Genomic DNA, 27,500 nt, shown 5'->3' on the forward strand with positions numbered 1-27,500 from the left:
TGGGACTAAACGAGCCACAAGGGCCTCGCCGCTTAGTGGGACGCCATTTTGGGCCCCGGGGTTGACACTGTTGCCAGCGGCTGCTCCATTATTATTGACTCCCCCATTGGCCAGTGCCTCAGCACTCCCTGAAGACACACCACCCTCCACCGCCACGGCCAGGGTCTGAAAGATAAGCCACAGTATGCAGAACATGTTTTATCTCAGCACACCGTCGACAGCTGAGGCGCTTCGTCTGTGCTTTGCTTATATAGAGAGCGTCAGATTCAGCGATGACCAAGAAAGGTCCAATCAGAGTCCAGCATTTCCTCTGAAAACAGCAAGTCACTGTAATCATCATGACCGTGCTGCAGGCTGTTTTCTGCTTTGTTACCTGACAGAGGGCCATTATTCAGGATTATGTGGCACACCTAAACCAGGTATCAGTGACTTGCACTCTCAACCTTTTGTTGCAGAGCTCGTATTTTCATGTCACGGTGGCATCAGGAAAATTCACCAACAAATAAAACATGATATCAGAGCATGAAGTGATGTTTCCCGAGGCCTCGACTGGGATCCACCAGTGTGATGCAACGACTTTATTTCAGGACGGTAAAGAAACAAGTCATGACTCTTATCAGACTTTTCTCTGTCAGGACATCGTGAAGGCCGTTGCTGTCCATAAAACTTTAATGAGAGCTGCAACAAAACAGATGCAAAGACAAACATTTACAGCATTTGCTACTAAGAGAAGAAGTACAGTTTCTACGTTAACACAGAGTGTGGAATGATCTACTTAACCTTCATTTAAAGAGGAATTCTGCTCTAAACCACAGCTCGTTTGAAGCCTGGCACTATGTACAACACCTTTTCTACCACAGAGCCGACGTAAACGTGTCCCCGGTTTGGAATGCTTTAGAAAACACTTTCTGAGTAAAACCAGCTAAAAACAACTCTTATATTCTAACAAAAGTACTCTAGCATCTCAGTCTAGATTACAGAACACAGATCCAAATGTCCCAGCTCAGCCTGACGCGAGACGACAGCAGCGACAGCGGCCCCGGTCCTCTGCAGCCGGAGGTAAAACGACGTCACAGTTCCTTAAATTACAGAGGTTCGTGGAGGCTTCGGTCCCAGGCTGCACTGCTGGTGCTTCAACAAGCGTGTGTGGTAGATGAGGAACGAAATGAAGCTCAGAATAACTGGTTGACATCCATATCCTCTGTGGAGACAGACAAGAGAAGGTGTCAACAGGGTGAAAAATATATGACGACCAAAGTGACGACGATTAAAGTGGACAAATATAAATGAGTCAGATAAAATGGCAGCGTTTTAATTACAGAGGCTGCGTACGTGCTGTGTGTTACGTCATTACTGCGTCTGAATGTGTACCATCAGGCATCGGCAGCGTTAAACTAACTAACTGGCTGAACCTGTTTGCTGTAACACTGTCACATAAAAGCATTAAAGCTAAAGTCGCTATCAGAGCTGAGCTCAGAGTCAGAGCGGCAGGCTGCTGGCGTGCTGCTGCTCTTACCGTTCTTGATCCCAAAACAGGAAGTCCACTCTTTAAAGGACACCTGCTTGTCCTTGTCAGCGTCGCACTCCTGGAAGAAGCGGGAGGTGCAGTGCTCCATCGGCACCAGAGGGACTCGAAGGGGGGCCAGCTCTGAGTGGGACAAGAACCTGCAAGGCACCGGTGGCATTTTCATCAGCGTGAGCGTCGAGACCGCACACAGGGCAGCACGTTGGCATTAGCTTTGACTCGTGAATGAATGCAGCCGGCGCTGCCTGTGGTTTGCTGTTAGCCAGTGTCGTCGTCTATTGGATGCTTAACATTTTTTTGGTATGAAAATGATACACAGTGATTCATTATTGACTTTGATGTGTGTAACAAAGTGGAGTCTTGGCGCCCAAACCCACAGTGAAGCCCTGTGGGAGGCACTCTGTTGTAGGGTCACTTGGGGAAAATGAAAGCTCAGTTAGCTCAGAAGAATGGCATGAACCTGTCAGAGGGGTGCTGGTCCAGCTGAGCGAACTGCCAGTGCACTGGGTAGATGTACATGTTGTAGTTCTTCTCGAAGTCCTGTGCGAGCAGCTCGACTGAGTGATCGCCAGCATGAAGACGCCTCTCGCTCTCAAAGATCTTCTTCACCTGCAAAACACAGGACACCGCCGTTTGATCACAGTACAAGTTAGCCTGAGAATCCCAGTTTCACCGGCGCGTGTTCATGTGAGATCTTACTCTAAAACGCTGCTTCGGGGTGAGGAAGCCAGGAGACATGGAGTCGTGCTCGTAGAGCTGCAGCAGCACGTTTTTCAGCCAATCCCTCATTCGAAGAGGGAACTGGATCAGCTCGGTGTCCACGCACGCAGGTATCACTGCGAGGGAAGAGCAGAGCCAAATAAACGTCCTGCACCAGACTTCAGCTAAAATTTGGCTCTTTAAACCAGGATCTCTGTACGGCGGTTAACTCACGCTTGCAGGCTCCGGTGTAGTCCAGATGCAGCCTGTGTCCTCGCTTCGTGCCCTCCAGGTTACATTTAGTGGCAAAGAGTTCACATGATGTGTCGTACGTTTTGTTGTCCGTCCCACAAACCTACACGACGACAACAATCGATCAAACAGTCAAAGGCGACGCAGCAGCCGCTGAAACCTTTCCGGTTTAGCTTTGAGCGGATCATCGGGACTTACGTGATCGAAGTCGTTCACGCTGGCGGGACACTCTGACGGCTCTTGACACACACAGCTCGGCTTATTGTCGGCATCGAGTTTACACGTCTTTCCACGTTTGCAGGGAAAGTTGTCACATGGATCTAGAAGGAAAGAGAAGCACTGTGATGACCTTTGACCTCTACTCCATCAGAATCTTAAATAAAGAATCATCTTCAGGGCTGCTTTGGTTTTGTTTTACAGCTCAGTAACTGGAAACCAGTGAGCTGTAACCTCCGCCTGCATTCCTCTGCCATTTGAGTTTGTACAGTGATTAAATTCAACTTGATCTCCATCATTCACTCCTTAAGCCCTCAGAGCTGTGTTTTGGTAGCGACCGTGAAGCACAGCAGCACTATTCATGCAGAAGTTTCAGCAGAATGATCCCGTCAGCAGATTCCTCTGTGACCTTGTTGGCATAGCGCATTAGTCAGTTTGGTGACCAACCAGCAGGGGCTTCTGGGTGATGGACGCCTGCACCGTGAGAGGACCTGGAGCTGGGGTAGAGATCCACTGTGGCTCTGATCTGCACTGGATTCATTCCTACTAAAGGACCCTGGAAAAGCACACAGGAAGCATGAAAAGGAAGTTATTGACACATAACACACAGGACACCTGTTCAGGGCCATCAGGCTGCACGTCACACTCATGAAAACCTGCAATAACAGATGTGTGGCCACTGGGGGGCAGCAGAAACACACCGTAAACACTGACGCGCTACCTTTTGTTGATATGGCTAACTTTTTTGCTTCAGTTGCCACTTCTAGCTGTTTTTGGTCTCCACCAGCTTCAGAGGTAATAGCCAAAAACACTGGTGTGAGAGTGAAGCAGACAGCAGCGGAGCGTGAAACCCAAAGCATGAGCAGACTCCTGCTGCCTGCAGCAGAAAATCAGATGATGATGAAAGAGCAGACTAATGCCCGACTCCTTTATTGATACAACAATAGCTTGTTTTGCTGCCGTCTGTTAGCTGTAGCATTGAAATGTATCTGCTGTTACCACCAGTGACCACAGGTGTCGCCAAATCAACCAGGACTGAAATCTTCCAGAGTGCCTCTTAATTAATGATCATAGCCACTTTAATGGAATAAATGAGCAGGTTTTGGTGTTTTACCCATTTTCCGGCCCTCCTCCTCTTTGCTTTGTGGACTGTGTTGTCAGTGCTGCTGCCTTCAGACTCCTGAGGGTCCTGCTGGCTCTGCTCCTGTCCGGACATCGTGTCCTCGCTCTGTGGAGAGTGCTTCCTTGCCCTCTGGTTCTTCTTCTGTTTCCTTGTCTTGCCCTTGGAGTGACTTCCACTGTCGTTCTTACTCTTCTCTTCCTCCTTTGGCGGCACTCGGGACCCTGACTCAAACTCTGCTCTTGGTTCTTGGGGGTCCACATTTGCTTCGGGTTCTTTCTTATCGACGTTCATCTGTTTGGATTTGGCGTCTGAATCTTTGTCCTTGTCGCGATCAGACACGTCCTCGCTGTCCATTGCCTCGGTGTTTTGTACGTCTTGTTCGTAGTCGTCTGGGATGGCGGGCAGTCCTTCCTCACTGGCTTCCTTCTCTTTAGCGTCTGTCTTTGAAGCGGGCCGGGTGTCGTCAGCGTGGAGCTTCTTTTCAGTGGAAACCAGCTGCAGAGGCTGTAAGAGGCCGCTATCAGCAGCATAATCGAGATCCACTGGGATCTCTGACTCTGTGCTGCCGTCTGGTTCCTCCATCAGCGCCCTTTGCTCCTCTCTGTCTGCTGCTTCTTCACCAGACTTTTCCTCCTTTTCCTCAGGTGACATCTTTTCCACCTCTACCTCGTCCTCTTTCTCCAGCCTTTCCACACTCTCCTCCTTCGCTTCCTCTTCCTCTGCTGTCACCTCTTTAGCATCTTCCTCCATTTCGAGTTTGTCGTCCAGCATCTTCTCCGCCTCAGCTTTGTCATCCTCCACCTTGCCTTTGTCCTGTTCCTTTTCCTCTTCTTCTTCCTCCAGCACTCTTTCTTCTGCTTCCTGCTCCTCCTCTGCTTCTTTCTTCAGGAGGTCTACCAGTTCCTCCTCACTCAGCAGGACTGCAGTGCTTTTGCCGCTCCTGTCAGTCACCTCAAACTCTCCCTCGTCCTTGTTAGCGTTGGCGTTGTCTTCAGAGCTCAGCTCCTCGTCTTCCTGCTCGTGGCTGCTGGCCTCAAACGGCACTAAGGTGGGTAAGATTTGCGGCTTGTTGGCCTCCTCTGTGATAACGTCCTGAGTGAGGAGAAAAGGAAAATGTGAACGTGACATGAAACATGAAATCATCTTCATCTTCAAGCACATTTTCAAAAATCTATTTACCTTTTCTTTGGCTGCATGTGAGGTCTTATGCAATCCATGATGTTTTCCATGAGGTTTGCTTTTTACCTAAAAAAAAAAAACCAGGGATAATTGATAATGAGCATCCAGTCAGTTAATGCCAAAACTGCACTAAAGCAGTATCACGGCTTCTGTTTGGCAGCTGTTTCACGGCTCAAAATTCAGTCAAATGAAGAGAAATATTCACAGCGTTGCTACTCACAGACAGGGCAAGTGTGGCTGCCAGTACGTACAGGAATACCAAGCAGGCCCTCATATCTGAAACAGTGAGATGAAAAGCTCAGACAGAGACAGAAAGTCTCATCACATGCTCATTTACATTTTACTGCAGAAACCTTCTGACTTCTGACCACAGCGAGGCCGTGAGCTGCATCTGTATGCTGCCAACGCTCCACGGCGAGCAGGGCTGCAGCGCTGGCCTCCGCCGGTGTCATGGATACAGGCCGCCGAGGTGCGCCTCTCTCTCAGGAGTCACATTCAGAGCTAAAGCAAACATCAGAAGCTACCAGACTGGAAAAAAGTGGACTGAGTCCACAAACCTTTTGTCTCTCTGGACGGAAACAAAGCAGACAGTGCTGGGCCTGTCCAGGGAACAATAGGTCCCGGATCGGAGCAGTGAAGCCCAGATAGGTGTCGACTGGGAGCGTGAAAATCCACTGAGGGAGATTAAGCACACATTTCATCTCTTTACGGTATCAAAGCAGCTTTACACACGACGAAGGTTGGCTTCATCTTTAATGTAACACCTGGATTGTTGGCAGTCACAAATGCAGCTTTCACAGTGTTCAACACAAATGATTTGATCTCTATGAGGAGAGTTTACGACTATAAAACACACTGAAACGGGATAGATCAGATCACAGCCGTCAGTGAGAAACACAGAAGAGTGTATTAATACATCATAGTACACACAGTGTAGTAGTATTCACGGTTTCCTGATATGTACAAAAATCATTAAGGCGTAAAGTAAAGTTTTACTGCAGTACAAACAAGCAGCTGAATACAAGTTCAACTGCAAAGGAATCAGTGATGTCACACACGTTTCTGTTTGATCAAGAACTAAAAACTCTTCAAAACCACAGAAAAAGTCTCAGAATTCAGATGTTACCTGAGGCCGGCGACGGCGAGAGGAACGAGAATCCAAACACACACCAGAACGAGCCTGTGCTGAACCCGTGAGGAAGATGTCCTTTTGTATTCAGACGGCGCTCACGCTGTCCACACACACACACACACACACACACAGGGAGGGTCTCTGGGCTGATGCGGGGGGGCACAGATCCTGTTCTGAACTTCTGTAACATGAATCCTCTGGTCGTGAATCTTATTGATGCTTGTTTTTAACTTTTCCTGACAGTTTGAACAAATTAAAGTTTGTTATTGGGAATATAATAATGCAGACACACAGTCACTTCATACTTAAGCTGCTCAGGTAAACTCAGGTGAGTGCAGTCCAGGTCTCATGTCTCATGTTCTTTTGATTAAAGTGTCTTCTGTGAAACTAACCTCATCAAACCTGCGCTCAGGACAGAATAACGCCCACGTCTGGCCACTAGATGTCACTCTGTCACCTGTCTGCCTTCCTGAGGCCACGAACACGACAGGTGTTAACGTGTGATGTGACGACTTCACGGTGAATCTTCATCCGCAGCAGCTTTTAAACACCTAATCTTTTCATCGCTGCTCGTGACATGACGTCATGGTTATATGAGATTAACACTGTCTGTTTGTCGGCGTGGCTCTTCTGGAGCTTTCAGTCAAGTCACATGATCTTCATCAGTCCAGAGAGTTTGACACACTGCTGGTGATGAAGATCATGTGACGTGATGCTTGGATGGATGAATACAGTCATCACAGTTAGAATTATTATCACAGCACACGTGTCAAATTCCCTGCAGGCGGGGGGACAAGAAGTACTTGTACCTCAGTAAAATACTGTAGTACTGTGGTCCTGCCTTCAGAATTTTGCCCGAGTGGAAGTAAAACAGCATCAAAGATAAAATGACTGGTTATGAATAATGAGTGATAATACACAGAGTTTTCTATGACCGATGATAACGTGTGAGCATCGCTGTGATGTTACAGCTGGAAATCCTTTATACGCTGTTTAGACGCATCAGACGTGTACCTGTACCTGTTAAATACATGTGGTGGAGTAACAGTACACAGCAGCAGTATGTTTGAGTAAATGTACTTCTGTCTTTGAAGTCCCAGCATCCTGCAGGTTTCTGTTGGTCCCCCTTCCAGCTGCGACAGAAGCCTGCATCCCGCCGGTCTGTGAGCGTCAGGTGAGCCTGACCTGCTGTGAAAAGCCCGTCACGTGACAGGAAGTCGGCTGCTTCTGCTGCCAGGCTGAAAGGCTGGATGCATCACACAAACGGAGCTTGTTGACTGGCGGTGTGTACATCAACCGGCACCCCCCACCCCCCCCACTCTGAAGCCCAGCTTTACAGCGACTGGTAGCTGTGGTTTTGGCAAACAGCTCCAGACTGGTGAACATCTAATTACATGTTTCCTCTGCACGGTTGAAATCCAAAGTGAGGTTAAACAAGGAATTCTGTCGTTTTATTTTGGGTCTGACCATATATGAACATCCAGGAAACAATTATGTGCCTCCGGGAGGAAATATGGAAGTCTTTATTTAGCCTCTCTACTGTACAGCCCTGTTTCCAAGAACAGATCCTGTTTCCCATCACACCACCAAACACCGACGACAGGAGCTCCCAAAACATGGCTTTTAATGTGTGCGTCATTAGTGGATTTAGCCTTAATGTGTGTGTGTGTGTGTGTGTGTGTGTGTGTGTGTGTGTGTGTGTGCGAGAGAGAGAGAGAGAGAGAGAGAGAGAGAGAGAGACTCCTACTATGTGAAATTCAAGCCTCCGTATTACAAAGATAAGCTAATTTTTTCCCTTTTTTGATGTCTAGACGAGTATTTTGAACGTACCCTTGAGCAAGGCACCACCTCTCACTTGCTCCTCGTCATTAATTATTCGACAACAGTAAAAGTTCAGCTTTAAGTAGACCAGATAGTAAAGAATAAAGACCCATTTCACCGGAAGCGAGCACGTCCCCGTCTGGCTCGTCTTTCCTCTCTGAGTGGGTGCGTTTGTTTTTCCAACAGGCCACAAACCCTATGGTTTACTCCACTGAACTATATTTCACTGAGGACGTGAGAGGGGGTGGAGGACATTCAGAGGCTGAATGAACCAGCTCTGAGTGTGTGTGTGTGTGTGTGTGTGTGTGTGTGTGTGTGTGCCATCATTATCGTGCCAGTGTGTGTTTGTGCTGAGCTTCATCTCCAGAAAAAAAATGCACCTTGGCGTGTCGACAGCAGAGAGACATCCGGAAGGAAGTGATGCAATCGTGTGGATGAAGGTTACTTATATACAGTCGTCCTGCTTCCATCCCTGAACAGAACAGACGCCGACTCTCCTGTTTGCTGCTACATCCACTGCACAAGGACGCCTGACAGCACGTCTCACCTGGCTCTGAGTCTGACAGACGAGAAGGTAATCCATGGCCCATGACTGACTGATTGTAGCCTTTGTTTAATCCACACTTCAGCTCCAGACTGATGCTGATCTGCTGCTCTTGGTTCACATTTCATCACTTTACAGTGTTGTTTATTCATTGTGTTCAGTGGCTTTGTGTTTTGTTGTGAATCAGATCAGTGACAGCATTAATCTCAGACTGCGTCTCTGTCACAGGATGAAGGGCACCGTTATCATGTTTTGCCTGATCGGAGCACTTTTTGCCAACCCTGTAAGTACACAGAGCAGAAAACCAGCCAACGTTTAAGTGGAAGCAATTTACCGTGCATGTGGCTAAACTTCTAAAGTGTTTAGCTTGATTCTGTGGATGTATTTAGAATAAAACTCTGGTGTCAAAGAAAGCAGAAAGCTGAACGGCTTCAGGCTTTGAACACCTCTGACTCTCCAGCTGCTCATCTGAGCATCAGTGGAAACAGCTTTGTGCTTCCTTGACTTGGATTTTTGCAGCTCAGTAGTTTAAGAAACAGGATCCAGATCTCTTCATATGGATCCACATTGACGGTTTGCTCATGAAGAAACCGACACGATGCAGTGTGAGGACTTGTTCTGGTTTCCGTGTCCTGACCTGTGATGTCTCTCTGACAGATTTCACACAGCGCCTTGTTGGAATCAAGCGAGCTCGACCCGAACACGGTGAGCGCCCTCTGACATTAGTCCTCCCTTCACACTAAATTACCTCTGACTCGTCTCACAGGCTCGAACTCCACACTGTTTGCACATAAATCGTCGGACTGCCGTCAGGCTGAGGAGGGCTGACAATAGGTGCGGTTACTCGAGCCTCTGCAGACCTCGGCATCGTTTCGGGCCCATTGTTTACTCCGCTGAGTGTCTGGGCTCATTTATGGAGCAGCAGCTCGCCCGGGCCGTGGTTGACATGAACAGCTCTTAAATGAATGTGATGATTGTTGGTGTTGCACTTCTGAGGTGTAATTAAATATATTGTGTTTGTGCTTACTTTGTTTTTCTCTCCCAGACTGAAAGTTTGTCCGTTTCACAATCAGCTGAAAATAACACCTCAGAGCTGCAGGTAGTGTACACACTCCGTTCAGTGATGACAAAATGATCGTTTTCTGATGCAGACACGTTTTTTGCATCACTTTTGATTGCTGTGTTTCACCTAAATGGGCGTGTGTTCGTCTCTCTGCCGCAGAGCTCTGAAGAAAATACCTCAAGTCAGGTAAGTCGCTTTGATTGGTCAGTCTGAGACTCAAAAGACAAACTCCTTGGCTTTGTTCTAATTCGTCTCCAGATGTGCTGTGAGTGTGTCTGCATTCAACTTCAGCCAACTTTGTCCTTTCAGAGTCAGAGTTCAGAGTCCGAATCATTAGAGTCCACATCAGAGGACAAGGTGGGTTTTTCCATCACCCTGTTTCATCTTACTTTGTATGAGGTGTGGGTAGAACAGAGCAACGTCAGACAGAAACAAAAGACACATTTCCAGATGTCTTACTGCACTTTGACTGCTGTCGAAATAAAACTGCAGTATTTTCTCCAACAGACTTCAGAGGAGAGCGACAGTCAGTCAGACGAGGACGATGAGGTAATGCAGTCTTTCATCAGAGCTGTGATGTTTCCCAGCTCCTCCGTCTCTTTTGTCCTCGGCTCATGTTGTCCCCTGTGTCCCTGCAGACAGACTCCATGGCTGAAACCAGAGACGACAGCATGGGCAGCGAGGAGAACATGAGAAAGGTGGGACAGACGTTTCTGATTTAAAGTGCGACCTGCTGTGTTTGACATGAGGGCTGAGTGACGCTGATTGTCCTCATCAGAGCTGGGTTCGAGTGTTTGCAAGTGTCATCAAAGTCCAGAGCGCAGAGGACAACAGCAGCAGCACGGAGGTCAAAGGTCAGCCGGACCACCTGACGAACACCTCCGCGGACACCAGCGACGCTCAGGGCCGCACAGACCTGCTGCGGCTGGAGGATCCCACCGACAGCAGCGACACCACCAGCGACAGCGCAGACACCAGCGAGCTGCCCACGGCCGCCACCAGCAGCGAGAGCAACGAGACCAGCGAGACCAGTGAGACCAGTGACAGCAGCGACAGCAGCGAGATGCAACACATCAGAGGCCACGACTGTGTGAACGGGACGCAGAGCTGTGAGAGCGAAGAGTACTTCTTCCAGGACATAGGAGACGACGGGCAGGTCTCAGTGGACGCCGCGATGGTGCCAGAGGAGGACGACAGGGAGTTCAGCCTGAGGAGACGGTGACGTGGAGCGCAGCTATGAACTACACCTCCATGATGAGCTGACTGATGAGCTGACTGATTCACTGCCGGCCGTCGCTTGTGAATGTCCACGTTTGCTTTCTGACATTACCTGACTGATCTGTGTGTGTGTGTTTGTGTGTGTGATTATTGTTACGATGCTGATACAGCCGAGCATTTACTCTGTTTTGATAAAAATAAATAATATAACCATGACACTGAGTGCTCGCATGGTTTCATATGAGCAGACACGGGAAGGGGTGGAGGGCACTGAAGTACTGCGCTGAAGTACTTTATGTTCCACTGTCTCATTTTACAGACAAATATTACACTTTATACTCCCCTGAATGTATTTAATAAATACAATTATTCTCATTTGGGACATTAATGTTTTATATGCAAAACATGTGATCGCCGTGATAATAATCCGTGGAAATGGAGGATATAGAATAAAATGTTCACTGAATGCATCACGGCCGGTTAGCTCAGTTGGTTAGAGCGTGGTGCTAATAACGCCAAGGTCGCGGGTTCGATCCCCGTACGGGCCATCATCTCTTTTCGTGTTATATCACATCTTTCCTTAGGAAATAACGTCTAAAAGGACAAAATATAATGTAACTGTATAAACATGAGCTCGATGTTAGGACTGAAATCCCGGAGCTTCGTGTGTGTCCCCTGCTAACGTAAAAAATAACGTATCAACAAAAACAGACACTTGATGGCGACAGAGACGAGCAGTTTCAGCCGTGGAGCCACTGAAAGCTCCTGAAGCAAACCCTCACAGGTGTTTTCACTTGTTCTGGATGATTAGACCTCCGTTTGACATTAAGCAGATTTGCTGGAAATCACACAAACTCGTCAGGATGATGAAGTCTGATGTGGTCTCACGCTAACGGGTGAACAGCAGATGTCCGTCACACAGTCCAGACAAGCTTCGATAAGAAATAACACCTGAGTGTGTGGGTGGACTACGGCTGCACGCGGAAGAATCCATGTCAGACAGGTTCAAGCTCTGTGAATCTGGAGCAGCTGGGATTTAGCAAACTTCAGCCATCATTAAGTAGCTTCTGTGTTTAGGAATGAGATGCCATGTGGCAGCTTTCTCTGGCACAAAAACTGTTTTTCTAAGCACTGACTAATCTCCAAAGCAGCCCACGCAGTGATCACACTCCACCGTCTGCAGGCTGACATCGTGATAATTAACCAGTCCAAACCTTATTAGGCAAGTTCAGTAGTTACAACTGCAGCTTTAAAAGACCGCGCTTGTGAAACCAGGACAACTAGTCTGTGGTATAATAGTTCAGTTTACTCATACACAGCTGCAACAGATTAAACAAGCAGTACCACGATTATGACATGTCCTCTAGGCTTCCACACATCCAAACATCTACAGCTATTATTGGCTCAAAGGCGGCTCACTGGGATGATACTGATGCAACTAAGCAAACGCTGGTGTGGCACTTTAAGGGAATTTAAATGAAAAAATAATTATACCCAGTTCTTAGGAAAGATTTATTACAACATCTTTAAACATGTCTGAAAATGTGTGAACAATCCTGAGATTTGGCAAAAACCAAATAAAATCCAACATGAGTGACATTCGTCTCAACAGTGACGCCGAAGCTGAACATGGAAACTGATCTGCTCACATCAGCACATTTTGACTGAAACAGGTTTTATACGCTCAGAAATCAGAGTCAACGGGCAGAAATAACGGCCAACACACTACAGTCCTGCGCTGAACTCAAACACGCGAGGCTCTCTTAGCCTGGAAAGTGGGTCTTCAGGTGGGCTTTCAGAGCCGGTATCGTGGGAAACTCTCTGCGACACACGTGACAGCGAAGAGGTCGTTTCAACAGCTCACTGGCTCCTTCTGTGACGGTGACCCTTCCGTTCGTTTCAAGCATCTGAATCACATCTGCACGTGACAAAGAAAAGGAAAAAGACTGAGTGTCTAAACACAAACATGCAGTAAAAGACACAGCGTGAAGCCATTTTGTGGCTCTTCAAGCGACCTGACGTGTCGTTTGTTCTCACCCTGAGACTCGATGAAATAGTCCGTTGTGAAGGAGTTCCAGTGCTTTTTGTTCTTTAAACACGGAGAGTCAAAGTCTTGGCTGATCACATGGAGGTGCACATGACTGTTTGAGGGAAAACACACAAAATTAGACACACACACACACACACACACACACACACACACACACACACACAGGGAGGAAGCCATGTGGAGCTTTTCAATTAGCCTCTGACGCTGCTGTGTGTGACGTCCTTTGGCTGCACTGTGTGATGCAGAGCGAGGCCACAAGTACAGTTTAGACAGCTTCATATAACCACAAGCAAGCAGGAGATACAGAAGATTAAAGCACAGACTGAAAGGAGGGAAGCCAGAGGAGGCAGGTGAAGATGCACAAGACGGTGGAAAATGACGCATCAGGCTCAGTCAAAGACACAAAGTGGACACAAAGTGGACTTCGGGTTCAGATTCTCTGTTTTCTAACCTGGATTCCAGTTTTCCACCATTCAAACAGTGATCACTTGCCTCATACTCGGGATGGCGTGGTACCCTGCACGGAAGCGTAGCGAGCTGGCATCTGGGCACTGCTGAACCATGCGGTCAGCCACCTGCTGCATGTGTTTCACCAGGTCACAGTCCTCCTCACGTAAGGCCTTCAGACTGGGAATGGAGCGCCACGGGAGGACCAGCCAGTGGTAGCGAGCTTTGGGGTATTTATCTTTGATCACGACGACGTCATCGTCTTTGTACACCTGCAAAGAAAGAGACAGCCTTCCCAGTCAGACTCAAAGGCAAAGCATGTAAACTGTCACTCAGGGTGTTGATGATGTCATGAAGTCCCGTGGGATCATGGGAGTTGTTGTTTTCATTGTTAAAAATCACTGCACATGAAAATGAATTAATGACGCTCCATCATGAACAAGCAACAGTAAATAAGAGATTAGAGCATATTTAACAATAAAGTTGTGCAGTCACAAAATCCAGAACGGATCCAGATCAGCGAGCATCAAACCTTCTTCACAGCAGCTACCTGCATCTTTGGGTCTTGCATCGAGGCCTTCAAACCTTGGCTCCAATGTCCAAAACTCTCCTGCAACAAATTTAAGATAACGTGTTCTTTTGTATAAAAATACTCACATCAGCTCTGTAGAAAATCCAAAAACACGAGGAAAACGTGCAGACAGACACATAAAAAGCTCGTTCTGAATACATGAGGTGCACACCTGCTGACTCTCTCCTCCTCCAGTGCTTTTCATGGCTCCTCCACGGTGGACTGACTCGCACACCTTCTCTGTCTGTTTGGCTGTTTTCACGCTCGGAGCCTCTCCGTGAATCTCTCTGTCCTCTGACGCTGGCTCTCGTGGCCTTTTGGCGCCGCCGCGGTCCCCAGTGAGATCCTCCTTGAACTGTATGGTGTATTGGTAGAGCTGATTGACAATGCAAAGCTGCTGTCCAGGCTTCATTTTGACCTCCTGACCCTGACCCACCACCACAGAGTCTACGGAGGTGGGGTTCAAGCCCAGCTTTGGAATAAAGACGAGAGATGAGCCAGAGCGGTAAGTAACCAGTGGAAGGACGCTCCAGTGACCATTACTGCAGGCAGGATTAATAACAACAATCCTTAAATTCAGCAGCAGGTTAGATTACACGTTTTCAGAACAAAAATCATTGTGACGTATGTTTCTTACCTGTTTAACTTTGACGTAACCTTTGTTGCATTCTGCTTTCAGTTCCACTGGATGAGAAGGGACAAAATGTTACTTAACTTAAACTTCATCAACTTCATCAAACATCACCTGCAGGAGGTGTATTATTGTCATTCCACCCAGGCTGCACTCATCCATCACCTGCTCCTCAGGTGAGTAAATATGTCTGTTTATGAGCTCTGACCACACAATGACCACGAAGCACACTGAAACCCAAACAACCAGAAGAAACATCTCACATCAATATCAGTTTTATACTTTGTCTCATAGCATCTGTGAATAAACCTTTTCTGGTCTCTTCGAGCTCCTTGCTAACGCAGCCAGTGTCCGTTATCAAGCACAAATGTGTCGTTACGGTTCATTACCTTGCTGCCGGGAGCATTTTTTGTCTTTAATAGTCGTTTCTGGACCTCGACCCAGGACAACCGTCTGTAGGTGAGGCAGCGGAATGGGTTTATGGCTGCCCTCCTCGCTGATAAGCCAGCAAAGTGGCATTTTATCATCTTATTCAAGCTATTTTAACAAAGCTGCAAAGCTCCCTCAGCTCACGCTTGTTTTGGTGACGCTTCGTCGCAGGACAGTGACGTCACCGTCTCGCATTTCGCCAATGGTAGAGGCGGGTTGGAAGATTCTGGAAGACCCTGATAGCTGAGGTGTGCTCTGAACTTGTGAGGATTCAATATATTGTCGTCATATAAGGTTGGAAACTAATGATTCTACTGTACATATATTTGAACCGGTGTTTGAGCAAGTGCCACTTTTATTTCTTTTATTTTAACGTTGTAAAAACAGCCTAGCTAGCGTGTTAGCATTAGCTCGGCTATCATTGGTTGGGCTAAGTAACGCTAGCACGTACGTAGGGCCCGGTACGAAACCTCGCTGCTGTTTTCATCACGGGCAGGTTAACAGGTAGCAGCTAATGTATTAGCATTAATTAATAACTTACTTCTTTCAACCAAAAATACACTGATGGCGGTCATATAATTGTGGTCGACAGCCCCTGATTTAGGGAGAATTTAACACAAGTAACCAAAACACGCATTGAGTGTAAAAGTACTACATATTTGAACCTCTTTGCATGTCACTATTTTCCACTGTTTACCGTGTAATCGTTAACGTTACAGTTCGTATCAGGCCCATGGTCCGAGAATAACCTTAAAACTTAAAGATAAAATATGTCCCGGTGTTGGAATGAAGCTTAGTACATTTACTCAAGTACTGTACTGAAGTACACATTTGAGATAATTTTACTCTATTTGTGTATTTTTTTATGCTACATTATACTTCTACTTCAGTACAATCAGAGGGAGAAATCGTCTTTTTCAGATCAAGATTTCACTTGTCAAACATGTGGTGAGGTTATAACATATTGTTAGACGCTGCTTTCAGTAATGAATCAGCAGTTCAATTCCAGAGTAAAATTATATAATAAAACATCACTTTGAATGGAGCCAGCTTGTATAACGACTACTTTACTTTCAGAACAAACACAGACATTAAAATCATCCAAGCTTCCAGTGATTATTGAATATAACACACTTTTTAACTCAGGGTTTCCTGGTTTTTGCTAGTTTCTGTTCAGTGACAGAAACTCTGCTGGTTTTCAGTTTCAGTTCTGTGTCAGTGTCTTGACGTGGGACGGAGGGTACATGGAGATAATGATCTGAACCTGACGTCATCTCCAAACCCTCAGGTGTGACTACACACCTGCAGCTACCAGGTGTTCGCTAACTTCAAGCTCTATGTGACAAAACGACCATCAAGAGAAGCAGACAAAGGAATTCCAGTGAACTGCTGGAGGCCACTGCTGTAAAAGAGAAACATAAAGGAGAAAAAACAAAAGGTTTTCACTGGAAAAACACATCAGAATACCAGAAATATCCACCAAATATCTGCAGTAACTGTCCTGGTTCAGAGTGTGTAAATGTACACAAACATGTGTACAATAATGATCCTCATCACTGCCTGATATCTGTGTGCTTTTTTCTGATGAATGATTAGCACTATAAGATCCTCACACATATAAAAACATCCTCATGGGGTTGTTACTCGTCTCTACATGTGCACTTTTCTGCCAACAGCTAATATACTGTCAGTGAGCCGTAAACAGGGCCGCGCTGTAAACCCCGACCACTCACACTGACGTTTAGCACATCAGAAATTTCCATAGTGGCAGACCTGTGTGACAGTGTTGTTGACAGTAACAGTGAATGATGAAGGTACACGTTAAGATCTGTGGATATATGGATGATAAATGTCCCGTTGGTGGATGTTCTGGAAGGTGTAAATGATGAGAAAAGATGAATTATTCAACAGAACTGTGAAGAATGAAACAATTTAGGTGGAAATAAATGATATGAAGTAAGAAGTCACTGTGTGAGCAGTCGTGTTTGCTGCACTCATCTGTGAGCTGATCTGCTAACAAGGCGTTTCATTCATGTCGTCACATCAGCACACTGGGACAAACTGACTCAATGCTTTCTGTGCAAAGAAAGAAGCTGAACGCAGGCTGATCACATTCACTGAACTCACAAGAGGACACATAATCAAGAATTTGTCAGGAGGACATCATTTCACAGTTTCCACCAAATCAACAACTCACAGAACTGTTTTTGTGTTTTTTAAGGGAGCCTGGGGCTGATCTGCTGCCGCCTCAGATGAAAAGGTTTTGTTCTGGGCGCAGAGATCAGAGTTCAGTGGGAATAACGAGAACACGTTAAAAATACAAGGTGTAAACACAAAGGCAGGATGGGATCGTCTGTTATCGGGATGGTGTACGTGGATTCAGATGCCGCTTTAACAGCAGGTGTAAACAGGTGTATATTGAGCTCCATGCTGAACGTTTTTTATAACTGCTGACATAAAGCCCTCTCGGGTCAGCCACACGAGGACACGCTTGGGTTTTCATTTGATTTACTCTCTTTCCTCTCATCACAACAAGTTGCAAATTCATATTCACTTAGAAACACACTGAGTTTCATTCAGATCCTGACCGGATCGTCTTCCTTAGTTTAGAGGCTGAATATTGTTTGACAAGGTCAGTGTAGTGAGATTTTTGGTTGGTTTTGCGTCCGAGCTAAAAACTGATGGGTTTTATCTTTCTTTTCCAAGGTTACCTGTTGAGGACCAACATGGTGAAGGAAACCGGATTCTATGACACACTGGGTGTGAAACCGAATGCCTCTCCTGACGAACTGAAGCGGGCGTATCGCAAACTGGCCTTGAAATATCACCCTGACAAGAATCCTACAGAAGGAGAGAAGGTAAGCACATCTTATTAAACTCACAAACATTAACGTTAGCAGCTGTATTTAACGCTCCTTTGCAGAGAAATGGGACGTTTTGTAATGGGCATGTACTCCTCGTTTACAACTAGTATAAAATCTATCAGATATTACTGAATGAACTGTGTAAGGATGTGCAAAGTTCAGTAAAAAGTCCTTGTTGGTTTTTCAGCTTAGCTAGCAAAGCATCCGACTCCCTCGCGCGCTCTTCATCAGACAACTTCTTGTATTTCTCCTCGTGTTTGGTCAGTAGTCCTTGAACACAGCGACCTGTGTACCACAAACTAAGCTCACGGCTTCACCTTTGACTTCTGGACAGAAATATTTAGCCTCCATGTCCTGTTGAAAACGCGGAATTCAGTGTCAACTTTTCCTTTTTGGCGTGAGCTGACATTCCGAGGGCGAGCCGGCCAGCGTCACCTGCAGCCGCGTCCTCACGTAAATTGTTTACAAAAACGACACGCTTTTCAAAATAAAAGCATCACAGTTGTATTGCGTGCACAGCATGAATACTTTTTCATTTATGTTCGAATTTACCTCTGACCTCACGGGGGCCGGACAGGGATGCCCTAAGGGCTGGAAGTGGCCCACGGGCCGTAAAACACCCGGCTCTGCGGTTACCGGTCGAGACGAACGGGAGGATACGGTCACCGTCAAGTCGCTGTGAAGCTGCGGGCGGAAAAGCTATTGAGAAACTGAGTCAGTGCACTTGAGACTGTCAACGAAGTAACTCAAGCAAATAGTCAAATAAAACAACCGGGCTAGTTAGCGTTACCAGTAACCGATAGCGTTAGCTAACTAACTAGTTAGCGGTTACCGGTAAACGGTAACAGTCGAGGAAAAATTAAGTTCGGTACATCAGTTAGCTAGCATTAGCTAACTAGTTAATTAGCTACCACTAGCTAACATAAGTCAGCTAGCATGGCTAAGCTAAGTTAGGGTTTATTTTTAACATGTTAGTCTTCACAAACACTGAAAAGGTGTTTTGCTGTATGTTAAACATCAGCAGTTGGTCAACTTTCTAAAAAAAAAAGCAAAATGTTCCTTTATTGTTTTTCACTTCATTTCACTTGTTCAGTGGGAAAATCTGTCTTGGGCTTGAACAAGTGCACTGAAATGTGGCTGAATGTCTGAGAATGTGGTGTAAGGAGTCAGAGGAAAAAGGCTCATTAAATGTGCTTTTGTTGCTGTTTTGGTGGATTTATCATATTAACACTTGAATTTGTTTTAATCGGCTTTGCGTCAGAAAAGGTTTTTGACCCTTTTGAAAGAAGTGTGTATTTTCGCTTCTGTTCTTTGTAGTTCAAGCAGATCTCACAGGCGTATGAGGTTCTGTCAGACGCCAAGAAGAGGGAGCTGTACGACCGTGGAGGTGAAAAGGCTATAAAGGAAGGAGGGACGGGCGGCGGCGGCGGGAGCTTTGCGTCACCCATGGACATCTTTGACTTGTTTTTTGGTGGCAGCAGTCGGATGCACAGAGAGCGAAAAGGTAAAGAAATGTCAGAAATAATCAATAAGTCGAGATGATGTGTCAAGGTGTGAAGTGAGTTTCAGGTGTGATTGAGCGACTTAAAGCCAGAGGCCGTTCACACCGATCATAACAGAAGAGGATTGTTTTCATTATTGATTCATCTTTGTCTTCTTTTCTCTCAGCAAACGTCCAAACCACAAAGCATCACATTTCCTGCCAAATAAGACCAAGAAAAAGAGCAAATTAATAAATGAATGAATGCTGTCGCGTCTCTTCTCCTCAGTCCTCTCACACTTCAGTTCAGCCTCACTGAAGTCTCACCTCAGCCGACACGAGGCTGAGTCCAGGCCCAGTCCTAGCCATTAAACCAGATCAGGACTTGGTGCCACCAGACTGACGGCTGCATCCTCCCATGCTGTTTCTGTTTCAGTCCTCTGTGTACAAACAGGAACCAGAGCTGAGACTTGTTGTCCGCCCTCCCCCTCAGGTTTCAGCTGCTCTCGTCAGGTCACCACCAGCTCGTGTTGTTTGTCTTTTAGCGAGAGCAGCAGCTAAAATAAAAATCTATTTATGGTTCCACTTATTAATAAATCCCCACTGAAATGTCGCTGTGCAACAAGCTGTAACAGGCCATCGTCGTGTAAATAAAGTTTTCAGAGTTTGGATTTTTTATATTTTCATATTTTAACATGTGTGAACGGAGTCATAATGACAATCATATCATCAGGGAGAAAGCTCCGATTTTACAGGTGATCGACTGAAATGACCACCTGTGGTCACATGGACTCACCTCACCGAACACCTGACGTCCCTGTGTGTGTCTGCGAGGAATCACATGGCCGCTGCTCTTCATCTGTGGCCCGGTGTCGTCTTCATCGTTTGGTGTTCAGAGTTTGATGAGTTTGTGAATCGAACAGCAGCCGTGTGTACAGGTGAAATCTCACCTGCTGACTTCATTCGCTCTGGTCTGTGTTTCCTCAGGGAAGAACATCGTTCATCAGATTTCAGTGACGCTGGAAGATCTTTACAACGGAGCCACGAGAAAACTGGCCGTCCAGAAGAACGTCGTTTGTGAGCGGTGTGAAGGTACGTCAGCAGCTGCTGCTGTGAGCGTCCATCTGGGCCGCTGAAGGACTCTCAGCAGGCTTTTCAGCACATGAAGGCCGTGAACGGGCTCTGTGTGTGGAGGCAGTGTTTGCTGCCACAGCTTCAGGTCATGAGACAAAAATAGCTTGGTCTGAACGATCCCGTGTGCTGACGCTTCATTTTTCCGGGCAGGCCGGGGGAGTCGGAAAGGAGCCGCGCAGATGTGCGTGACGTGCCACGGCACAGGCGTGCAGGTGCGCATGCACCAACTACTGCCAGGTATGGTCCAGCAGGTGTCCACCATGTGCCACAGCTGTCAGGGCCAAGGACAGAGAATCAGCCACAAGGACCGCTGCAAAGCATGCGGGGCCCGCAAGATCCTGCGCCAGAAGAAGATCCTGGAGGTCCACATTGACAAAGGTGAGTAAACGTCGGTTCACCTGTGACTGATTAAATGTGAATGTTGTACATGCGTCACATGATCACTTACCTGCCTCAGGAATGAGAGACGGCCAGAAGATTGTGTTCCACGGAGAAGGAGACCAGGAGCCCGGAATAGAGCCGGGGGACATCATCATCGTCTTGGACCAGCGAGAGCATCCATATTTCACCAGGTAACATCGTCCTCCCTGTCCATAGGTGACCTCTGTGTCTGCGTTGCTGGTGGATGTAGTGATGAAGTGATGCTGTGCAGGTGTGCAGGTGTTCAGGTGATATCCACACAGTCTGTGGGGAGCAGGTCGACTGTTACTGGAAACAAAGCAGAAGCTTTTTTCTAACTTAAACAAAACTGAATTTACTCGAGAACAGTCACATTCTCATCAAATCTGCACCCATTAGCAGTTAGCACGTTACCCTGTGCTACACACCTGTACGCCTCCACCCACAGTCCCTCCAGTACAGTCACCTCCACCCCTCACCCTGTTCCTCAGGAAAGCAGAGGACCTGGTCATGTCACTGGAGCTGCAGCTGGTTGAGGCTTTGTGTGGTTTCAAGAAGCCTGTTCAGACACTGGACAACCGGACTCTGCTCATCACCTCACATTCAGGTAAACCAGGTGACTGAACGCCACCTGTTCTTTAACGGCTCCATTGTTTTTAAGGACTGAGTGTTGGTGGGACGTCCGTGTGGAGCAGCAGAGGGCGGAGCGCCGTGTGGATGGTTCGCTCCACCCTCTGCTGATGTTTGAAACCTGATGCTTTTAAAACTTGTGCGGCTCCACGATGGTTTCAGAGGATGAAGATGAAAGGTTTCAGTCTCTCATGACGAAGGTCGTCTGTTTTCTGTCACAGGAGAGTTGATCAAACCTGGAGACACCAAGTGCGTCCTGAACGAAGGGATGCCGATGCATCGCAGGCCGTTCGAGAAGGGACGCCTCATCATTCACTTCTCGGTAAGACGCCAAATCACCGGTTAGGTTTTTTGTTTTGCTTCACCAATAAAATCCAAACAAACACAAAGAAGTCAGTGAGTATTGAAGCTCAGCCGAGCTGTCGCAGGTCGTCGTGGTCAGACTGTTTGTGGATGTTTCCTTCAGGTGCTGTTCCCACAGGCCAACTTCCTCCCCGAGCAGAAGCTGAAGGAGCTGGAGCGTTACCTCCCCGACAAGCTGGACGCAGAGCAGCCGGACAGCATGGACGACGACCTGTACATCTACGCCGACCTGGAGGACTGCGACTTTGACAACAGAAGAAGACGCAACCATCAGTGTTACTACATGGACGAGGACGACTCCACTGCAGGCGTCCAGTGCCAGACGTCTTAGATGGCTCCCGCAGCAGAAGCCCACCTCCTCATCTCAAAAGAAAAGCACCTTTTTGGAATTCTGTGCACTTTTTATTTAATGAACTCTTAAAATCGCAAACTCGTTTTCTTTCCAGCTGAATCATGAAACTGTGCGACACCCTCCTCGTCTGTTGTAGTGCTGTGTGGATGGAGTAGAGTATCTTTAAGTTACAGGACTGAACTTGGACGTCACACTGTGATTAGAGAGGAGGCGTCAGAGGAAAGAAGAGCGTCTTTATCTAAACAGACCTGCTTTAACACATATGCCAACGTTAACAGGGAAATAACTTTTGTGGCGTTAATCCGCTCATGGTCGTCCATCGAGTGCGATGACTCGACGTGCATTCACACTATTCTGGTCTTTTCACCCTTTTAAGGGCTTTTTCTAGACATTTCTAATCAATCTTGATAATGTGACGGGAAGGTGCGAGCAGGCGGTGAGCGTGGAAGTGAGGCGCGGCGCTTTTTAGGTTCAAACCACTGAAATCTAGATGATTCAAACTAAAAGCTGAATTTAGTCTTAAGACCTTTACGTCTGCGGTGACGCCGCGGACTGTCCGTGTTCTGGGAACCTCGTGTGAAAAGTGGAACGGTTCACGTGTAGATGCAGCAGTTTAATATGAGCCAGGAAGGTGTCCAGAGACAAAAGGTCAAAGGTGAGAATGAGTCACTGTGTTTAAAACAGGTAACAGATCAGGAGGATTTCCAAGAACTGAGCTCGAACCCACAATCTGGATTTTATGGTGAGGTCGGATGTGGTTTGGGTTCAGCCTGAAGAGGAAACGTGATTCTTAACAAAGCCGAAAGCCTCCATGACAAACGCGTTGGTGCCGACCTGCAGCCGCTCTGCACGACAGCAGCGATGACTGACCAGGAATCAGGATGCAGGTGGTGTAAAACGCAGAAGTGAGTCAAACTAAGGAAAACCTGACGACCAGCTTTTGTCATTTGTCAGTGTGTCTTTTGTCATTTTTTCTGGTCCAAATTGCCAAATGTGTTCGTGGGAGGGGCTTAAATGGGCACACCTGATACCTCATCGAAGCGGCTGCCTGTTTGAAAGCCTTAAGCTTCACGTGAAGCAGGTTTGTGTTGTCGGTGCAGACTTCGCCTTGGATGGTCGAAAACACGTGGATGCTCAGCAGCGTCAGGAGAACTGGACTCAGATCAGTGTTGTCAAGTTGTTCATTTGATCGTGTGCCTGTTAGGACCAATGATCTCACGTTTTCTAATTAAAGTCGCTTTGTTGGTCTCTAAATTGTGATATTTGTGTGCAGGACTGACATTTAATTACTGTTAAAGTGCAAAAAGCATTAAAGAGTTTCCAAAAAAGGTGGAACGCTGTAAATAAATCCAGAATCAATCATCAATAATCAAACAGCAGCTTCATGTGTTCATCTCCTTCATCCTTCATGTGTTCACAAAGTGGTGAACTCGCTCCATCCTCTGTGATCGACTGAGTCTTTCCAGGACGCCCCGTTCATACCCAATCATGATCCTCTCACCTGTGACCAATCAGCCTGTTTACCTGTGGAATGTTCAAACAGGTGTTTTTGGAGCGTTCCACATCTTTCAGTCTGTGAAACGTGTTGCTGCTTTAACAGCGTTCTGTATTCTCCACAGCGTCCATCGTCTTTGGAGTCGGCGGTGCAGACCAGAATAAACGGTGAGGACAGATTTGACTGGAAACAAAGATCAGCTGTTAGTGACGCTCAGGAACCAACAGCTGGACCAGGTGTGAGCAGGACAGACGGTGAACAAGGACACTGAAGGTCAGAGGTGCACAGTGTGGACAGCAGTATTAATATGGATATCTGTGAGAGTATTGCAGTACTGTGGCAGTACTCAGGCTGTCTGCTGGAGTGAATGTGACGCCTAGAAAGACACGAACACCGACGGCTGTGAAGGTTTTTGGATTTATTTCATTTTTGACATGACTGGCAGTTTTCTATCCAACATAACCAAGATACAAAATCCAGTGTGATGACTCAACACTACTGTGCAACAGCGAGACATGGATGATGGTTCAGAGACCGATGTGCTACCAGATACTGCAGTACAGGTGATACACAGGTGGAGGCAGGAGCTGTGTGTGTTCGCCCCTCCGATGCAGGAACACTGATTCCAGTCGATGCTACACGATGTGAAACACGTTTATTGTACACAGGAAACAGGACGAGTCGCTGGAGCTCCGCTGAGGTTGATCTTCAGTCATCATGCATATTTTAAGGAGTACTAAAATTATTGTAGAGCCACATTTACGCTGTGTACTGAGGTAGCATGCAGGGGACACAGAGGACGTTACATCTGAATCGTCGAGTCAAAGTTACAAAAGTCTTATCAGAAACCAAAGCTGACAAATCGTTTACCTGATGTTGTTTGTTTGTGCCCAAACAAGAGGCGGCGTTCATTAGAAGTGTTCACGACAGTTCACCATCATGCATTTTCATGTCTAATACAGACAGAAGAGATGAAAATGGGGATTCAAACTGCACTGGTGACGCTGGATCCATGAGGAAGAGTGTGTTCAGGATGAAGGACCCAGACAGCGCCGACGACTTCAGAAAGCAAAGATCTAAAAACGAATCATTCAGGAAATCATGTCTCCACTCAGATCCATCAAAACCCCTCTCAGCGTCCGGCTCTGAGACACCGACCTCCATCACTTACACACAGACACACAGACACACACACACACACACACAGACACACACACACACACACACACATACACGCACACGTTCGATTCTGAGCAGATCATCAAACTTTTTCATTGCAGCTTTTCATTGCTGTTTCGTCTCGTCTGCTGGAAGCTGCTTTGTGGCTGTTAAAGGAAATAATACAGCTTTTAAAAAAAATATATGTATATATATTTTGTGGCTGAAAATGAATCTGGAAACTCGAAAGAATTGTTTGAGGCGCTCAGAAAAAAGTCTGTCTGCTGATGAAGATCATGTGACATGAGCTAAAACTCCAGAACAGCTACTGAGTGGAGCAGAATCTTCTATGGATCAGTGAGTTTACTGGTGGATTATTGCATCCATCCATCTTTTTTCTTACACACAGATGAATGAGTTGCTTTCTGATGGCGTCTCTCTGGGTCCTCCACGCTGCGGCGAGGCAGCAGTTTAAGGTTTCCAAAGCCTCAGCAGGCCGTCCTCGCTGTATGTGGCGATCAGGTTCTCGTGAGGGTGGTGGGCGATGCCGATGACGTCCTTCTCGTGAACCTGTGGGTGCAGAGGAACACGGATCAGCACAGCAGCAGCGACGCGGTCAGAGTCCAGTGAGACAGGAAACGACCTGAGAAAAACACCAGCAGCCGTTTTTCTGTGCAGCCCGTCGCAGTTCACCTGCGTGGGCGTGCACCTGTCACAGAGGCCGATCATGAAGGAGTAGCAGCAGCAGAGCTTACGGTCAGCGTCTTCTGCAGCCTCCCCGTCGTGTAGTTGAAGCAGTACAGCACTAAGTCGTCTCCCACGCAGTAGATCCACTCCCCGCGAGGCGACACGGTGCAGCACACAAAGTCAGCGCCGTCCTTTCTGTCTGCGCTGAAGGTCTTCACCGTCTGAGGAGGAGGAGGAAGAGACATTTAGCTTCTGCATCAGTGTGCAGGTATCGTGTGGCTACTAGCATCGCTAACACCTGCAAACACCTGTGTGAGTCTGAACTCTGAAGGGCCACAAAAAGACTAATGAGACACAGTCTTTACTTCACATTTCCACCACAAGACCAAAACGGTTTGTTGCACCAGGCTGGAAACTTGTCTGTTTCGGCTGTCAGGTTTTAATATGGGGGTCTATGGGCACTGATTTGCTTTTGAAACCAGTGGCCACATGAGGAACTGCAGTTTTCTGGCACTTCCTGTTGCAGATTAGCATTCTGACGTGCTAAGATAAGGTGGTGAACACCTGCTAAGCATGAGCATGTTAGCATTTAGCTAAAAAGCACTGCAGTGCCAAGGTACAGCCGAGCAGCTAGCCGAGCAGCTAGCACGGCTGTGAACTCTTCAGGTTGTCCGGTGTCGTGACGCTGACGCCGACGCTGACGGAGCGCTCACCTGGCCGTGCATGTTCATGATGACCACCGTGTTGGAGTGGTTGCAGACCACGAAGTGCTCTGGATTCTGGGGCAGAAGGATCACGTTGTTGACGGGGACTTCTGATGTCCGGGACAGAGATTTGAAGGTGTGGATGCACTGGCAGGATTTTGTATTCCAAATCTAAAATATTGGACAAAATCAGTGTGAACAGATGTTCCAGCGGCTGCAGCAGAGACACGAGCTCCGGCTCCTCGTACCTTCACTGTGCCGTCAGACGAGGCGCTGATGACGTGGAGTCCATCCTGAGTGAAGGACGCGTCATTTACAAACGACGAATGGCCGTTGAACTCCTTCAGCGTCTTCCCTGACCTCAGCTCATGGATCCTGAAAATGTGGGAGTGGACAGATATGAATCAAAGTGCAGCTCTGCCTCACAATCAAATCAAATCCAGAGTTTCTTCAGACAAACGTGTTGCTCAGCAGCTCCTGTCTTATTTTTAGCTGCTGTGGAGTGACTGTGTGCAGATTAACCACCACCAAACGCCCACTGCCCCCCCCCCCCCGACTCTGGAAGGACTGGATTGTGCGAACATAAACAAATCCGACTCGCGGCTCGTGGAAGGGAAGCAGCACGTTGCAGCTTTGTGCTCGAGCACATGGTCTCTCTGACGAACACCCACACACACATGTGCTTCCAGAGCAGCAGAGAGGTTCAGCCCACAGCCGCAGGAGGCAGGAGGCAGGAGGCAGGAGGAGGCTCACCTCCTCGAGTGTGGAGGGGAGGTCTGTGTGTGTGTGTGTGTGTGTGTGTGTGTGTGAGAGAGAGAGAGACAGACCAAGTGAAAGACAGTCGTCCTCGCCCGTGTCTACATTCAGGTGAGACACTTCAGCTGCAGAAATGAAGAATTAACCTGAATTAACAGCTGATTGATTGAAGTGACTCCAGGTTTTTAATGACCAGCCTCTGTCAAACGGTTAATACGTGTATTTATATCCAACCTGTCAGCCAGATTTTATCCAACAGATCACTGGATGTCCTCTAAAATGTCTCCCAGAATCAAACCAACATAAATATTCAAAGGTCTTCTGTTTGTTGTGTCTTGACAGCTTCAGGTTGGAGCTGCTCGGACCTCCTGTGCAGCTGAGCGTGTTAGTCAGCTGAAACTCTACAGCAAGATCAGAGTAAGAAGTACAGTGTAAATGGAGTCACGTTTGAAGGGACGTGAACAGGATCTGATTTGCCTTCAGCTGCCGCTCTCTCAGCCCGTCCTGCTCTGCTCTCGGACTCGCCGTGGTGACGCTGTGTTAATCTGATGTGGGCTGCTCAGAGAGCTGCAGCCTCC

The 27,500-nt window shown here is 47.2% G+C and overlaps 5 protein-coding genes and 1 non-coding gene across 6 annotated transcripts in view; 3 read left to right on the plus strand and 3 right to left on the minus strand.

Annotated features, from left to right (window-relative positions):
- Positions 1 to 644: 644 nt before the first annotated feature.
- sparcl1 (SPARC-like 1) lies at positions 645 to 6,196 on the minus strand. The gene is made up of 11 exons (XM_076728620.1): positions 6,121 to 6,196; positions 5,215 to 5,270; positions 4,995 to 5,060; positions 3,807 to 4,907; positions 3,140 to 3,248; positions 2,675 to 2,796; positions 2,459 to 2,579; positions 2,225 to 2,361; positions 1,986 to 2,134; positions 1,517 to 1,665; positions 645 to 1,201 (listed from the first exon to the last, which is right to left on the minus strand). The coding sequence occupies exons 2-11, from the start codon at positions 5,266 to 5,268 to the stop codon at positions 1,173 to 1,175; spliced, it is 2,037 nt and encodes a 678-aa protein (XP_076584735.1). The 5' UTR covers positions 5,269 to 5,270; positions 6,121 to 6,196; the 3' UTR covers positions 645 to 1,172.
- A 2,179-nt stretch (positions 6,197 to 8,375) lies between these two features.
- scpp1 (secretory calcium-binding phosphoprotein 1) lies at positions 8,376 to 10,965 on the plus strand. The gene is made up of 9 exons (XM_076729232.1): positions 8,376 to 8,521; positions 8,720 to 8,774; positions 9,149 to 9,196; positions 9,537 to 9,590; positions 9,714 to 9,740; positions 9,864 to 9,911; positions 10,062 to 10,103; positions 10,193 to 10,252; positions 10,333 to 10,965. The coding sequence occupies exons 2-9, from the start codon at positions 8,721 to 8,723 to the stop codon at positions 10,774 to 10,776; spliced, it is 777 nt and encodes a 258-aa protein (XP_076585347.1). The 5' UTR covers positions 8,376 to 8,521; position 8,720; the 3' UTR covers positions 10,777 to 10,965.
- Positions 10,966 to 11,246: 281 nt separating this feature from the next.
- On the plus strand, positions 11,247 to 11,320 carry trnai-aau (transfer RNA isoleucine (anticodon AAU)). The gene has a single exon. It is a non-coding gene; the product is annotated as a tRNA-Ile (tRNA).
- Positions 11,321 to 12,265: 945 nt separating this feature from the next.
- On the minus strand, positions 12,266 to 15,077 carry aptx (aprataxin). Its single transcript, XM_076728538.1, has 7 exons — positions 14,861 to 15,077; positions 14,478 to 14,524; positions 14,013 to 14,312; positions 13,820 to 13,879; positions 13,315 to 13,541; positions 12,810 to 12,913; positions 12,266 to 12,690 (listed from the first exon to the last, which is right to left on the minus strand). Exons 1-7 carry the CDS (start codon positions 14,988 to 14,990, stop codon positions 12,536 to 12,538), a joined length of 1,023 nt encoding a protein of 340 aa, XP_076584653.1. The 5' UTR covers positions 14,991 to 15,077; the 3' UTR covers positions 12,266 to 12,535.
- A 6-nt stretch (positions 15,078 to 15,083) lies between these two features.
- dnaja1 (DnaJ heat shock protein family (Hsp40) member A1) lies at positions 15,084 to 23,500 on the plus strand. The gene is made up of 9 exons (XM_076728540.1): positions 15,084 to 15,194; positions 17,607 to 17,758; positions 19,082 to 19,268; positions 20,232 to 20,336; positions 20,529 to 20,756; positions 20,836 to 20,950; positions 21,269 to 21,384; positions 21,629 to 21,729; positions 21,874 to 23,500. The coding sequence occupies exons 2-9, from the start codon at positions 17,627 to 17,629 to the stop codon at positions 22,099 to 22,101; spliced, it is 1,212 nt and encodes a 403-aa protein (XP_076584655.1). The 5' UTR covers positions 15,084 to 15,194; positions 17,607 to 17,626; the 3' UTR covers positions 22,102 to 23,500.
- A 518-nt stretch (positions 23,501 to 24,018) lies between these two features.
- The window catches only part of LOC143319088 (WD40 repeat-containing protein SMU1-like), a 10,531-nt gene continuing 7,049 nt past the window's right edge, over positions 24,019 to 27,500 (minus strand). Inside the window, exons 9-12 of the mRNA XM_076727681.1 lie at positions 26,415 to 26,541; positions 26,176 to 26,337; positions 25,531 to 25,683; positions 24,019 to 25,345 (exon numbers count right to left, since the gene is read on the minus strand). Of these exons, the coding sequence (XP_076583796.1) occupies positions 25,247 to 25,345; positions 25,531 to 25,683; positions 26,176 to 26,337; positions 26,415 to 26,541 (541 nt within the window). The 3' untranslated portion in view covers positions 24,019 to 25,246. The remainder of the gene's footprint in view (positions 25,346 to 25,530; positions 25,684 to 26,175; positions 26,338 to 26,414; positions 26,542 to 27,500) is intronic.

This window comes from Chaetodon auriga, chromosome 4, assembly GCF_051107435.1.
Source record: "Chaetodon auriga isolate fChaAug3 chromosome 4, fChaAug3.hap1, whole genome shotgun sequence".
NCBI lineage: Eukaryota > Metazoa > Chordata > Actinopteri > Chaetodontiformes > Chaetodontidae > Chaetodon > Chaetodon auriga.